At 31.0% G+C, this 16,306-nt stretch overlaps 1 protein-coding gene and 3 pseudogenes across 3 annotated transcripts in view; 3 read left to right on the top strand and 1 right to left on the bottom strand.

The window, feature by feature from the left end:
• The window catches only part of LOC149883972 (uncharacterized), a 312,658-nt pseudogene extending 303,939 nt beyond the window's left edge, over positions 1 to 8,719 (top strand). The window contains exons 12-13 of the transcript XR_016455924.1: positions 8,488 to 8,663; positions 8,707 to 8,719. The product of XR_016455924.1 is annotated as an uncharacterized LOC149883972 (transcript). The remainder of the gene's footprint in view (positions 1 to 8,487; positions 8,664 to 8,706) is intronic.
• LOC149883973 (uncharacterized) lies at positions 2,794 to 6,482 on the top strand. 2 transcript variants are annotated; one of them, XM_090097322.1, is made up of 2 exons: positions 2,794 to 3,826; positions 4,320 to 6,482. In XM_090097322.1, the coding sequence occupies exon 2, from the start codon at positions 5,264 to 5,266 to the stop codon at positions 6,347 to 6,349; it is 1,086 nt and encodes a 361-aa protein (XP_089953448.1). In that variant the 5' UTR covers positions 2,794 to 3,826; positions 4,320 to 5,263; the 3' UTR covers positions 6,350 to 6,482. The 2 variants fall into 2 exon arrangements, with proteins under 2 accessions (XP_089953448.1, XP_089953447.1); XM_090097321.1 differs by lacking the exon at positions 2,794 to 3,826 and adding an exon at positions 3,866 to 4,161.
• A 327-nt stretch (positions 8,720 to 9,046) lies between the features above and the next one.
• LOC149883971 (uncharacterized) lies at positions 9,047 to 10,066 on the bottom strand (annotated as a pseudogene).
• Positions 10,067 to 10,421: 355 nt separating this feature from the next.
• Positions 10,422 to 11,498, top strand: LOC149883970 (uncharacterized; annotated as a pseudogene).
• The last annotated feature ends 4,808 nt before the right edge of the window (positions 11,499 to 16,306 follow it).

The raw sequence follows: 16,306 nt of genomic DNA, 5'->3' as shown, positions 1-16,306 counted from the left end.
CACTTTTACCGTATGCGGTAAAAATGCGTATTACGCATTTTTACGCTTTCTTGTAACAGAAGACGGTAAAATTGCGTAAAAATGCGTAAAATCGGTAAAAATGCGTAAAAATGCGTAAAATGCGTAAAAATGCGTAAAAACGGTAAAATTGCGTAAATACGGTAAAACTGCGTAAAAGCGGTAAAAATCGGTAATTTCGGTAAATTGTGATAAAAGTTTGTATAAGCGGTAATTATTATGGTAAAAAATTACTTTGTTTTTATCAAGTCAGATAGTTGTTAAATAATTAATTACCCTCTAAAATTAAATTAGTCTCCTATATAAGCTTGACAAAAGTCAAGAAAGACTAACAACCTCAAAGTTCTTCAGTGATCTGATTAGTATACCAAAATCACTACCGAATCAAACCATCTTCAAGAAACAATGTCTCTTTGGAATTATTTTACCAAGCTAGACAGAGAAGAGGATAACATCTCTGGCTCTGGCAGAAAATCAGGATTTGCTGAGTGCAATAAGTGCAAAAAAGTGATTAAGCTGTCTCAAGGTAGCACCAGTGGAGTTAAAGCTCATTTAAAGTAAGTGTTTTACTCTTACTATAATTTAGTATATTTTAAACCACTGATCTCAAAATATAACTAGATAGCGTATTCTATTGTTGTTTTCGAAAAAATATTGAAGCAAAAATTGGCCTTCCAAGATGGCGGCGATCAGAGCTCTTAGCGGTGAACCGATGTACATCTAATAAGACTATTGCAATATGAAAGAAAATAATTAAACAGTTTTGAAAGAAAAACAAGACAATGAAACAAATTTTTAAAAAGTTTATAGAAATGAAATGATTTTTAAAAAATTAGACAATTAAAGAAATTGTTAATTTAAATGTTAAAGTTCAAAATATTCGATATAATTTTTTTATGTGCAATTTACGATTAAATTAATATTTATGTATAACTTATGTACCTTTTAGTTCTTAGTTACCCAATACAGTGTGCTAGAAGGTTGATAACACAACTGAATGGTAAGCGGCAGTGGTGTCTACCTACAATTTTGACAAATTTTATATTTTCAATAACGCAACATGCAGTTGTGCTACTAACCTTCTCAGGGCGTGTCTAGGGGATGTCTGCTACGTCGCTGGACATACCCAAAATATGTATCTTTATATATTTTTTCACAACTTCAATATTTTGAATAAATATGATGCGTCGGTAGATAAAAGCAAACAGAGCGAATAATTATAGCAAACTAAAGCAATAATTAAGCAAACTATACAAGGTTAATTGTTCGAACGGATGGTAAGAAGTTATTAATCCGGGATAACAGTTAGATTTACGATTTGGTATTTTATTATAGCGCTTTTCAAATCGAGAACGGTCTAAAGTTTATTAAAAAACGATTTATATATTAAACGGAGGTTGTTTTAATTTTTGACTTAAACAAATTAATAAAAAACTTGAATGGACATACCTTTTTTATTAAGTTATAAAGTACTTCATTTTTTAAATATTTTCTTTTGTTAATTTAAAAAAAATAAAAGTTATTATTTCTTAGAGAACAAATTCCGGACTTCCATTTCAATTACACCCTTAGTAAAGTTTTAGTCAAATTCTTTTGATATTTATCATCAGGAGGAGAAGACTACAGTTAACAACAAGCATATATTAAAATATATCAATGGACATCCCCAATTGTTTTATACAAAGCTGTGTATCTTTTTAATTACTTGCATTTTGAACAATATAAAAAGAAAGTAAGGGTTTTAAACACTAAAAATTAAATTCGGACTTACGTTTGTACATACACTAAGCCGTCTTACCTCATATATGCGTTTCTCAATGAGGAAGGGGGGGGGGATGCTAAAATTTAACATTTTTGGGAAGGGGTTAAAATTGCGACTTATCCAAAAAAATTCCTGTACAGGCCCCTGCTTCTAGCACAAGCATTGGGTAGTTAAGAACTAAAAGGTACATAAGTTATATTGCAAATGCTAATTATTTTAAATTTGAGATTTCTGCACAAGTAAACAAATACTTTTTCTTCACTACTATTAAACAAACTAAATTGAAACAAACTAAAATTAAAACTCCTACTTAGTTTTACTGAGAATCTGTATTTTATCATATGTGCCCATAATTATGAAAGTGGTCTAAGTCAAAATTAAAAAAAAAATGAATTTATCACTTATTTCACACGACAGGATTTTAAACTAAATATATTCAATGTAATTTTTACGATATCGTCAAAAATGAACCTTTAAAAAGTAGTTGTAATTACAACGTTATACGGAATTTTTAATTTATTCAAATGCGAATCATTAAATATCTCGAAATAAGAAATATGACTTAGACCACTTTCATAATTATGGGCTCATATTTATTCTAAAAAACGAAAAGCAGAAAGTTAACATACAACAAGCTATTGTAAGAATATGTTTTGTTAAATAAAAAAATATTTATACTTGAAGTTTATGTAATTATGTAATATTCCGTTATTTTTATGAAAAAAAATATTATGCTAAACAAAAAAATAGATTTTTATTTGAAACTTATCAATATTTGAGCTTAAGATATAAAATTTGATTATCATTAGTTTCTTAATTTTCATATAGCCGTTCGTTGTATCCGCCGCCTTCTTGAGAGGCCAAAACTGGCTTCGAAAAATTTTGCGTTTATATGAATAAACGAGCTGGCCCGGATAGCGATCCGGGCTAGTTTGTTTATTCATATAAACGCAAAATAAAATTAAGTTGAAATAAGGACAACGTCGAGATCTCGGTAAAACGGGCTGGCTCGTTTGCCGAGCCAGCCCGCTTTCCATATAAAGAGGCCCTAACTCTAAATTTTCACCAGTCAACAAAAAAATCTATTAAAATGGCTGCCCACAGTTTAAAAACAGAACCTCTGATCACGTGGTATTAGTTTAAACTTTTATAGCATTTGTTTAATAAGACTGTACTTCAGGATAAAGTAACTACTTCACGCGTTGACAAATTACTAAACAAATTACACCAAGGTAAAGGAAATTAGTTGTCGGCACGAACAGATTTTCATCATTTTTTCAAGATAAATATTTGTAAATTTGGGAACTTTTTTCGTGTAAACAAAGTCTGTCAATGATAAAATAGATCTGTATGGATAATTTTAAAATGACTAAAAAAAGTATAGCGAAGTATAAAAAAGCTTAAATTAAATTTGTTATTAAGATCTGGTTTCATTCAACTCCTTGGTCCTTCATTCACCAGCCTTAATTTTGTGTATTTTTTTAGTATTTTTTCCGACATGTCGCCATTTTTTGCCTCGGCTACTTTATAAGCTCCATAATTTATATTCCTTAATGCATTATTTTTTTAGTAGGTGTATTTTCTTATAGACTTTTTTATAATTCATTTGATAAAGCATAACCTTTTAAAAAGTTATTCAAATTTATAATTATCTTGCAAAATGCGGTCAGATATTTCATGTTTTCGCTTTTCATATTTCATATATTATTTCAATTGTCATAATAAGCTCATAATAACCCATTTGTTTTTGTCAAATAAAAATTAGTTTATATATAGCTGGTAAATCATTTTATGTTAATATTAAATACTTAGTTATTCTTGCGGTTTGCCATAAATTGACTTTGCTAAATTCTTTAAAACTGTGACAAATTATTTTTTTCTTTATTGTATTTACATTCATTTTATGTATAAGTTATTTATCCTTTACTGTATATATTTCTGTTGTTAAACATAAAAATAGAAAATTCTATAATATTCATAAACTGGATGTCTACAGCAATATAATAGATGGAGTAATTCCCTAGACATGAAACCATTGTGCTCTAGGTAGCTACAAAACAATTTGATTTTTGTATTATTTATTTTATCTCAAGTTATACATGTACTAAGGTAGTCAAGCAAATGATCTCAATTTCTTTTCATTGTCCGCGTTATTTCTTAAGGTATTAAGAATGTCTATCTATATAAAATTAAGCTTAAAACTTGGTTCTTTTGCTGTTATCTTTAATAAATGAGAGGAAGTTGAAATGACTGGTTAGACGAGTCCAAAAATTTTCGTTAAATCCGACAGACTTTAATATAATTTAATTTCTAACTATGCGCAACGAGCATGGTTCGCAAAAAAAACAATAGGTTGCACGTCCATTTCTTATATGTCCATGGTAAAATGCGACATGATAAAAAAAAAATTATTTAGAATTTTTAAAAAAACACTAATGTGTCTTGTGGTTCATGTATTTATTTTTTATTAACTATCTACTACTGAAACATTGTAATTCGCATCCTTTTAAACATATATAATTCCACTATTTTATTTCAGATCCTGCAATCCGCTATCTTTTTACCAGATGCAAAAAGTCGATAACGAAAATAAAGAGAAGAAATTTCAAGAAAAGAGGAATGCTCAGGCAGAGGCTGATAAGTCCAGTACCATAAGAAGATATTTTGGTCCTATTAATAAAAACAAAAGGCTTGATAACCTCCCACATGATGCATCATCAAGTCACCAAACAAAAATGGACGACTTTACTGAAACAATAAAGTGGCCTTCACAAAGTGCTCAACAGTTGGAATTTGATACCATCCTAACCCTTTCACTAGTTCTCTCTAACCTCCCGTTTCACGTTATTGAAACTGCTGGCTTCAAAATGCTGCTGAATTATCTTTGTCCACAAGCCAACCTAAAAAGTCCAACCACCTTATCCAAATTCAAGCTACCAATGATTTATCGCAATCTAAGACGTGATGTAAAAATGCAAATTGAGAGAGACATCCCGCATTGCGAAATGGCAGCTTTCACTACAGATGGATGGACTGCAAGAAATTACATTGCATTATGTTACCAAAGACTTTGAACTCAAAAACTTATCTTTGGATTGCCAAAACTTTATTGGGAGACATACAGGGGTTTTGCTTGCACAAGGAATGGACCACATGGTTTCTCAATTTCCTGGTCTTCAGAGGGAAGACCTTTACAAAGTGGGTGTTACTGATGCTGCAGCCAACATGAAGAAAGCAATCACGGAAAGCAAAGAGATCAGTGATCATCTAACCTGTGCCGATCATCTGCTCAACACTTGTTTAACAAAGGCTGTAGAAAAATCAGAAGGAATCAATGGTGTAATTAAGAAATGTAAAGGACTTGCTCAAAGGACCCACCAAAGTTCATTAGACTGGTAGGACATCAAGAAAGCGTGCGTGGAAGCAAATATAGAACCAGTCAAGATCATTCAGCCAATTGTAACAAGATGGAATTCTAACTTTATGATGCTTAAGTCAATCCTCAGATTGAAGGCTGGTTTACTGGTTGCTCTAGAAACTCTAAACAAACCAGATCTTCAAAGTTTGATTCCGGATGAGTTAGAGTTTATTAGTATTTACAACATTTTACCATTTCTGGCAGAATGTAAGCGATGCTCTGATTCCTGGTCTTCTGAAAATCTGGTGACTATGCATAAAGTTCAAAAAGACATATTAAATCTCCACTTGCTTTGCAAAAGAACCATAAATGACATTGAAGAGCGTGACCCTCAAGTTGCAGAGTGCCTACACAACTTCATGAAAGAATTTGAGAAGGGTTTACCTAATTATGGCGTTGGAGTCAAATACTATAATGTGGGTTCACTTCTGCACCCATATTATAGAGGATATACACTCAAAAATATTGCAAACAGTGAGGAAGGGAGGGAAGCCGCCATCAAGGAATTGGTTGACAATCACCCAACCACAATCCAGTTCTGCGAGTCATTGGTTGATGATCATACTTCGCTAGAAACATCAGATCTTGACGAAACTATGGATCCAGTGGACCTTGAGTTTTTGAAAGACAGGAGGCAGGTTTCAGCGCATCGCCCTGGGACTTCACAGCCTAGCCAATCAAAGCTCAAGCCACCCTTGATGCTTGAATTTGAAAAGTATCAGACTATGGCCTTACCTGAAAAGGATGTGGATGCTTTAGAATGGTGGAAGCAAAATAAAAATGAGTTACCTTTGCTAGCTGGTCTGGCTAGAAGTTACTTGGCTATACCTGTGACTTATGCTTCATCAGAAAGAATGTTTTCAGTAGGAGGTAGGACAGTTACTGATTTTAGACATAATGTAAAACCAGAAAACACTAGCATGTTAGTTTTTGTGAGTCAAAATTACGCAAGGGTTCCTTCTAACCTCAACGATTGGGAAAAAACTTGCGAAGAAGAACCGTATGAATTACCACATGTCACACCACCAACTAAGAAGACTCACCAACAGGGAAAATCACATAGTCAAACTGAAACTAAAAAAAGAGGTGCACTTGAAAAGGCTTCTCCAACTTTATCAGATACTCAAACTGGTCCTGAACCTAATAAGTAACAACAGCTACAGTTAGATACTCAAGAGAGTCAAAGGACTCTAGCTCAACAAGAAGGGTATGAAGTGACTCAAGGTAAAGACCAAACTCAAAGTGTCTCTTTGTTTATTCCAATGACACTCCAGCACAATCAAAGTAGAATCAAAAAAGCAAAATTAGGTAATATAATGAAGTCGAATTGGAAGGGGAATGAGAAAAAAAAGTACAGAGCATCTGAGCTTGCAAACATTTTATTAGAGACAGATGATGATATATCTGATGATTAATTTTTTATCAATAACTTGTTTGTTTAAAACTGTAAATGTAATATTTACTAATAGAAATACAAAAAGCAATTTAAAGTATCTTTTTTTAGTTTTTCGGTAATCAGCAAAAAAAGAGGTAATTTGTGATAAAATGCGGTAAATCGTGATAAAAAGCGGTAAAAAGTGATAAAAACGGTAAAAAGTGATAAATGCGGTAAAAAGTGATAAATGCGGTAAAATTGCGTATTACGCATTTTTACGCAAAATTACCGCGGTAATTACGCATTTTTACGCATTTTTACGCTTTTTACGCAGATTAACGCATTTTTACGCATTTTTACGCAAATTTACGCATTTTACGCAAATTTACGCATTTTTACGCATTTTACGCAAATTTACGCAATTTTACGCATTTTTACCGACGGTGCGGTAACGCCGATGCTTAGCTTATTTTAAAAACAAAATCTGAGCCTGCATATGCTTATAAACGTTATGGTTGTATAAAAATGAACTGTAGTGAATAATACAGTATATATATTTAATATAAAAATAATATTAAATATATATACTGTATTATTCACTACAGTTCATTTTTATTTGAATCAAACTCCTTTAATTTTAATGATTGTTTTACAAAAAAAACAAGGTGATCCGCCAACTTATATCAAGTGATCAGCCTAATAATATGATTGTTTGAATTGAACTCCTTCAATTTTAATGATTGTTTTACAAAAAGACAAGGTGATCCGCCAAATTATATCAAGTGATCAGCCTAATATTATGATTGTTTGAATTGAACTCCTTCAATTTTAACGATTGTTTTACAAAAAAACAAGGTGATCCGTCAACTTATATCAAGTGATCCGCCTAATATTTTGATTATTTGAATCAAACTCCTTTAATTTTAACGATTGTTTTACAAAAAGACAAGGTGATCCGCCAAATTATATCAAGAGATCCGCCAAATTTTATGAAGTGTTACGCCTAATATTTTGATTGCTTAAGTCTAACTATAAGTTTTAATGATAGTTCTACCAAAAAACAAAGTGATCCGCCAATTTATATTAAGTGATTCGCCTAATATTTTTATTGTTTAAATGAAATTCTGTAAAGTTAAATGATTGTTCTACAAAAAAAAAACGTGATCCGCCGATTTATATCAGGTGATCCGCCTACTGTTGTCATCGGCCAGAGTGAATGTTTATTGCTTAAAAACAAGATCTTACTTGAAATTCTTTTATTCAACTGCTTATTAAACTGCTTATTCATCAAAATACTCTTCTTATCACAAAAATCTTTTTCTTTTTAAAAATCCTCTTTAAATCTCTTAAAAATTCTTTTCTCTTAAAATCCTCTTTAAATCTCTTCTTCTAACAAAAACTCCTACTTCCTAGATTCTTTCTTTTTTTTGAGCTTTTATAGTTTTTGCTTGTTTTCCAGTTGCGATATCTTTTCATTTATTTATATGGCAGGTTGATGAGTCTTCATGTTTACGTCTTTTCTCGGTTGTTGTTTTTAACTTAATTCTTTTTGCTTTATCATTTATTGATGTGAAGAGTGGACGAGTCATCTTGTATGTGTCTTTTCTGATCGTTGTTTTTAACTTTTCTTATTATCGCTTTATCATTTACGAGTCTTCGCGTTTACATCTTTTCTCAGTTGTATTTAACTTTTCTTCTAACGCTTTAAATGATTAACTGTTTTTTTTTTAAATATATATAAGATGCTCAAATCTTTACATGCTTGATCATAAATTCCTGTCACAATGACTTTCCTCATTATAGTCACAGACTATAACATAAAGTTTAGAACATAGCATAGCTTTATGCTGAATTTAATATTTAAACTTGTTAATTGTTTTATAAATGTCAAACTTTTTTTTGCATCTAATTAAGAGATGGATATGGGCCTATCTCCAGGATCGTCTACTAGTCAATCTAAATACCAACAATGGTCTTGAAAGACAAAATGAAACTTTTAAGTACACCTATCTTCAGCGCCACAAAAACTCATCTATTATAGGAATGTTAACCTTATTAATTGAAGAGTTTTTTGCTGATAAATTTGAACAGTTAGTATATACTTTCATATTATATGTTTATTATTATCTTTAGTAAATGTTTTTAAATTTTTAAATAAATTTCTCTGTAAATGATTCTATAGCTCAATAGCATAAAATATGTAAAAATTGTAATAAAAAAGATTCCAATCAAAAAATTATAACAACAAAAAAATTATAATAAGAAAGATAAAAACTTTTAAAAGTTTGTTAAAACCATTTATTTATTAAAATACATGTTTAGACCATAGCATAAGGGTTTGTCACTTTTCCCTCTTTTTTTGAAATTGTAAAAAGAGTGTTTTCTTATTGGTGGGATTTAAAACATAGGAAAAGTAACTTTTTATTTTTATTTTGATTCACTTCCAACAAGGTTGCAAGCAACCACTATTAAGTTAGGAGTTACAAGAAAAAAAGAATAGAGTTATAGAGCAAGGAAAGCAGTTGACAGAAGACTTGAAAAGTTGAAGGTTTTATGAGTCAGGAAAACATGAAAATGGGAGAGAATTCCAAAGACTTGGGGGAAACAAAGTGTGGGGGAAAAAACTAAACGAAAAACGTTTTAATAGCATGCAGTGACAGATACATTAAACGAAAGAGACTTTAATGAGTGACGAGTCAAGCGAGATTGAGTTAGTTGACAGAAATAGAGATGATAGTTCTTTTGAGCATAAAGAGATGCAACTTTACGACAATGGGAAAGAGGCTCAAGCTTAACAGATTGAACAGATTTAACTATGTTTACAATGCGTTTTTGGAACTTGTCTAGAAGAGAAAAGCATCATTAGAAATAAGTGGTTTGTAGAGGTAGAGAATGAAATCAGGAGTAAGAAAATACTAAGCACGATAAAAAGAAGCAAGCTTAGCAAATGCTAATTTAGCAATGGATTGTATATATGGTTTCCATGAAAGATCAGTAGCAAACGATAATCCAAGGAGGCGTAAAGGAGAAGACTCAGTGAGAGGGTTGCCAATCATTAATATAAGAGTCACAACAGTACTGCGATAGTTGTTTGCAGTAAATAGCTGAGTTTTTTTGGAGTTAAAGTTTACAAGCAACTACAAGCCCCAATCTGTTGCAGAAGTGAGATCAGATTCAAGATCGGCTGCCTGTTCTAAGCAATCAAAAAAAGAAGACAGTAGTATAAAGCTCTGCCATCATCAAAAAGAGCTCTTTAAATGTAAGGTTGTCAAAGATCATTAATGTGGACAAGAACAAAATTTAAAAGGAAAATATTTTTAGCTTAGTTATTTTGTCTTGCTGTTATCAAAAGGGACCTTAAAATTAAGGAAAGTATGTAAATTAAGTGGAAAAAGCTAAACATGAACAAACAAGTTAATTATATCAGTGTGCTGCTGACTCACAAGCGAAAAATTTGTGGTTCAAAGCTACCTCTGGACAAGTCTTGTGCCATTGATTAAAAAGGAAATGTGAACTTCCTTTTAAATGCTCTTCTGTTGTGCTCTGTGTTAAGACTATAAGAAATTTTTTGGGTACCTAAAACAAAGTTAATGAGTTAATAAAAAATCAATAATTAATTTTAAAAAGGTCACGGGATTCTTTATTATTGTTATACAGGCAATCTCCGTTTTTAAATTTACATATAATTAATAATGATATGGTTTTAAATGATTCAAATATATGTAAATCCAAGCATGATAATAAGAATAGTCATGATTACGTTAATAATGTTTATACTAAATTACCATCAAATCAACTGGGTATAATTAAAAGAAAAAAAATCATCTAAATCCTCTGAAGTGCGTGAAATGCTTAGCACTATTAAAAATTTAACATTTGATTTTGATGAAACATGAGAAGAAATTAATTATCTTCATGGAATGCTTTCAAATGTTTTAGGAAATCTATATCAAGCAAGGAATAAGGAAAAAGGCTTACCAGTTAGAACAACGCATTCACATGATTATGTAGCCAAAAATCATACAAAAACAGTCGATCTGCCTATTATTAAAAAAAAAGTATCCGCACATCGAGTAGGTAAGAAAAATGAATTGTTTAACTTAGCATCTAACATTAAAATTGATTAGATTGCATCTGAAGCACCAATACAAGAGTGTATCATTACAGATGATCAAATAACAGGGGATATTACATTTACAACCAACAAAACCATTGGAAATGTAGCTTCTGAAAGTAACACCGAAAATGCAATTTCAAATTTTCTACTACTTTTAAGTAATGATTTAGAAGATCTTTTAAATAACTGAATGTTATCTGATAGTGTAATACATTGTTTCCAAAACTTGATTAAAAAAAGTCATTTAACATCAAATGGACTTCAAGATCCAATATTAGGACAAAAATTATTTTTTAACGTTCTAGGTTCACAACCATTTGTTCAAGTTATTCATAATGGGAACAACCATTGGCTAGCTCTTAGCACATATGGTTGTGAATATGGAGAAATAAATGTACTAGACAGTAACTTTCAGGGTCATCTATCCTTAGCTACACAAAAGCAAATATGTCATCTATTAAATTACAATAAACCCATGATCAAAGTAAATGTTTTACCAGTGCAGCAGCAAGAAGGGTGTGTAGATTGCGGTTTGTTTTCACTGGCTTTCATTGAATTTATTTTATCAAACAATAAAAACCCTGTTGAAAATATTTGGTTCAATCAAAAACAATTTAGAAGTCATGTTCTTTTGTGCTTGAAAAAAAATGTAATGCAATCTTTTCCACTTTCACATCTTGCAGGTCGTCGATGCCAGTTAAAAGAATTCATGCTAAAAATCTTCTGACATTTTATTATGGTTTGGACTGTTTCTTGGATTAAGCTACATTTACAAAGTATGCAAAGTCTTTTCTGCAGTGTTAAATCATTGACGCTAGTGCCTAATTTGGACAGCTTATTTCTAAATTAAGTTAAGTCTTTTGAGCTTTGTTTAAAACAACATACGAACTCGCATAAAATTAGGAACTAGAACCCTAATTAACTGAGTACTTTGCAAGTACTTGCATTGCAGACTTTAGCGATATCTTGATTATAGCAAGTCTACTGAATAGACACTCTCCTTCACCGATAAAAACGGGTTCTATTAGCGAAGGAGAAAAACCCGTTTAATAATATAATCTGTTCTACATATTTTCAGTTTGAAAATATATAGATCAGACTATTATTAAACTATGAGGTTCATTTCTTTAAAAAAAACCCATAATCTAATCTGGACAAGCGATCGTGATTTTAGAGAGATAAAATAAAAATAGTCTAGGTCTATATTTTTTCATGTAAAATATTCTGCACAAACTATTTGGCATTAAAACTGAAAAATACATTTATAATTAATTTCCAGGCATAAGTAACTTCTTCAAAAACTTCTATTATTTAAATTCAACTTATGTGATAATTTAGAGACCAGATCGTTTCACGGAATTGTCTTGGTCAGCAAAATATTTTTAAAGACTCGATAATAATTAAGTTGACAACAATCTCAACCTCCACCGGACAAATTATTAAAATTTATTTATACTATTAAAAATTTCAAATTTTTGAAAATAAACCAATGTATTAAGTTAAAACTGTCAAATTGCAACAAATAAAAAAGAAAAAAATTGTTGTATATAAAAAATAACTTAACCAAATTGAATAGTTCGCTATCCTTCTTCTTACAATCTTTAAATAAAGTCACAGACAAATCACACAATTGCATATATTAAAGCCCTTTTCATAATCATCAATTTACCGCATAACCGAGTAGAAGTTGATCGAACTCATTTAATCCAAACAGTTTAAATATGCTTTCTATAACTTCTAGCATACTTGTAAGCTATACGCTTTATAGTATTTTGGCACTTGTAGTATTTGCCAAAAATTTTAATTTAAACTAAACTTTCATTTTACCTTTGAGATAACGAAAAATCATTTTTTTTCCTTATGTTAATTAACTTCAACGAATTATAATGGTACAATTTATTTTTAATTTAACCTTCAACGTTTTAAAAATTTTCAATTACTTAATTCATGTGCTATATATGAATATTGTAGCATTGATCACTAAGTATTTTAATTCCAGCACATATACTGTCCATTTCACCAAAATTCTTTCTCACATCACATTTAGACTTTACGAAGCTAATTGAAGATGAAGATAAAACAAGTAGTATTTTATTATCTTCTTTTGAGATGTACACTGATGTAGGTTGATGATTAATTTCTGTTTTATTTTAAGCTAAAAATGATATACATAACATTGTCTAAAGAAGTCTTTAAGCTAATAAATAAAATACTAAAATATAATAAAATACTAATAAATTACACTATTTTCTATAAAAAAAAAGAAGTTCAAATCACATGCAAGTATTGTAATTTTAATGCTTCACTTTGTTAAATATAAATTGAATATACTTTGTTAAAAACAATAAATTATTAAACTTTTTAATCCTCAACCCTTCTCCACCTCAGGGTGGTGAAGAGTTCTAATGGCCTTCTTATCTTTGACTTATAGGTTTATAGGTATAGACTTATATGATTTAACAAAAATAAGTTAATTTCAACTTTAAAAAAATAACAAAAGTACATATGGGGTAAGTAAAGAAATCAATTTAGAAGTGAAATTTTAGTCTATTGTATTTTGACTAACAAAACAGTTTACACTATAATATTAAAGTAACATAACAGATCAAAATATACCAAAAACATGTAACTTAAAGAATATTGTTTAAAATGCGTCTCAAAGTTACTTGAAAAAACCAAATATTACTACTGACGGTATAAAATATTTACTTAAATTAACTTTGATAAAAATAAGATTTTATAAAAGCCAGTTGGTACTACTTCATCCAACATTAAGTTTATATTTACTGGTGATAGGTATCTACCTCGTTTTCCTAATTTATATAAACAAAGAAAAGTCTATTTTACACTACTTTGAAATGTTTACACAAATAATATAGTTATATAATTATAAAAATAATCTAAATATTTGTATAAAATTTTGCAAAACATAACATTTTGGTGATACTAGTCAGCAAAATAATATCTTTTTATTTTAATCAAATTTATTAAAAAATTCAATAAAAACTTAATTATGAACTTACATGGGTGCTTGAACGGCTACGTTCAAAAAATTAGTCAAATTACTTTTAAAAAAAGTCAAAGCTAGCGGAATGCTATCAAAATAAGACACTTTGTAAACTATCCTATCTAAAACACTTTGTAAACTATGAAAAATAAGTTAAATATTTATAAATATATTTTTTTAAATTTATAAAATTTTTATTTATTATTGTAAGATTGATTAAGGTAAATAAAAAAATTATTACTTGTTCTTGTTTACAACTTTGGTTATTGTAAGTGTAATAAGCATAAACGGACGGCCATTTTTATTCAATTGCATTAAATTTTGTGTTGATACGCAAATTACGGCAAACGAAAAACTTGACCTGATTCTGAGTAGAGACCGCCGATTCGTTACTGTTTATCGGTTTGCGGATTGTGCACCGAATTATCTATGCTAAACGGTTCAAATTACTTACGGATTGATTTGATCCGAAAATAATTTATCGGAAAATAGTTCGTTAAAATTTTTTCGGATTATTTTTTCGGATTGCAATCCGATTCGATACTTTCGGATCGGATTGTAATTCGAAAAATTTTTTTCGAATTGGAATCCGAACCGATATTATTTTTACGGATTTATACGGATTCAGAATAAAAAATGCTTTCGATTTAAGATTCATTTTTATTTATTTATAATATTCAAATTTACAATGAAACGAAATGATTTCCTTGTTAAGAAATAAAAAAAAGTCAAAATCACACTGAAAGTTAATCATTTTCCAAATTCATTTCCTGGCCACACAATGTCTTGAATTTTACTGAGTTGCTTAGTGTTTTCTTTCATATATACCAACATCTCAACCTTTGAGATTGAAAGATTGGTTCTTCTAGAGCTGTATATATTCCCTGCTGTTGAGAAAACTCTTTCAGATGTTGATGATGCAGCAGGTATACAGAGGTTTTTTCTGGCCAGCCTTGACATTATTGGGTAAATATACCCAATGGTATTGGGTATATTTACTGGTTTTGTTTCCAGAATTCCAGTACATTTGTATTAGCTGGAACCGGTTTTGAATTAAAAAAAACCCTCAATTTCAGCAGAAATGGCTTTCTTGGTGCTTGTTTCACCTCCAGGATTAATGTAACCTGCACCAAACACTTTCTTCCTCAGTTGTTCAGTGAAATCAAAGTCGTCATCATCTTCATCATCCAACATTGAAGGGGAAGGAGTGCTTTGGCTAGCCAAAATTTCTTTTTTTGACAGTTCTTCCATAGCTTTTTTTACTGCAGTTTTGACTACTTCAAATTTTTCCCCCTCATCCACAAAGCACATGCCGTTGCTGTTAGGTTCTAAAAAATGAGCTATAGAAAATTCAATATTCATCAACTCCCCTTCGAATCTTTTGTTTAGATCTTCATTGAAGTAGTGAGCAAGCTCTGATGACACCTCGGTTTTTGGCTTGATTATCTCCCTTGCTAATCTTCCTCTGATGTTGTATAGGCAATTAATAACGGAACAGATGCTAACATTCTTTTCACTGCTGCATTTCTCAGAGAATTCTGAGAAGCCTCTCAGAAGCCGGATGACAGATTGAATAGATTCCACTTCATCATCTGTTGGTAAAAGATCTATGAACTTACAACCTCCAGAAACAGTAGGGTTCGGATTATTTAAAGAATGCATCGCCGGAAGAAGATCCACCACAGACTCCATTTGATGGAGGTCAGAGTTCCATCTTGTGGGGCATCTCTGTACTAACTTCGTTCTGGAGTTTTTTAAGGCTTTGGCAGCATTAACTAAAGTCATAGCTTTTTGAGAGGACTGGTTGAAGTGACCTACTAATTTTGTTATTTTGTGGTTGAGAATTGACCATTTTGGACATCTTTTATCATCGACAGCACCACTGACAACTAGATTTAGACGGTGGTCGACACACCAAATTGCACTTTGAACCCCAATTGATTTCCTAACACCTGCTTGGACATTAGCTGCACCGTCGACTGTTATCCAGGTTTTGACTCCAAAATCAAGTTCCAGTTTGTTGATAGATTCATTGAGCTTCTTGGCAATATTGTCGGCAGTATGTTGTTCGGGGAAGTAGGACATTTCTACCAAGAAGCGCTTTAATTGGAACTTTGAATCTATATAGTGGAGTGTAAGGCTCATGAAAGACAAATTGGTGTGATCAGTGGTCCACACGTCGGATGTAAAGGCCACTCCATCAAGATTTGACTTGTCTGAATTGAAAATGTTTTTTACTTGTTTCTTGATGAATTTAAAAAGGAGAGGAATGTATTTTGTAGATATATTCTTTGCTGTAATGGCTCTGAATTGACCGTTGGTTGCAGTTCTCATCATCCGGGTGAATGCGTCAGTTTCTACAATAGAAAATGGTTGAGTGTCCTCAATCACCCATTTAGTAATGTCAACAACAGTTCTTATTTGATTGATGTCAGTAACTTCCCATTCAGGTTTGGTAGCCTGTTTTCTGCCTTGCAGTGTCTGTGTGTTGGAAGTGCCACAAGTTCCACTTGGTCCAGGCTGTGGCGATACTGGTGTATCTTTTTGTGTTTGTGGACATCTCCTCTTTTTTCCTCTTTCTTGTGTTTGTTCAAAATCTGAGTCTTCAG

Source organism: Hydra viridissima, unplaced genomic scaffold (genome assembly GCF_058129835.1).
Source record: "Hydra viridissima isolate aposymbiotic clone 2 unplaced genomic scaffold, HvirCarnegie_v1 scaffold_9, whole genome shotgun sequence".
NCBI classification, from domain to species: Eukaryota; Metazoa; Cnidaria; class Hydrozoa; order Anthoathecata; family Hydridae; genus Hydra; species Hydra viridissima.
This window is presented reverse-complemented; position numbering and strand designations above follow the sequence as displayed.

Coding starts and splice junctions, on each gene's coding strand:
- LOC149883973 (XM_090097322.1), top strand. CDS start 5,264: ATGATGCTTAAGTCAATCCTCAGATTGAAGGCTGGTTTACTGGTTGCT.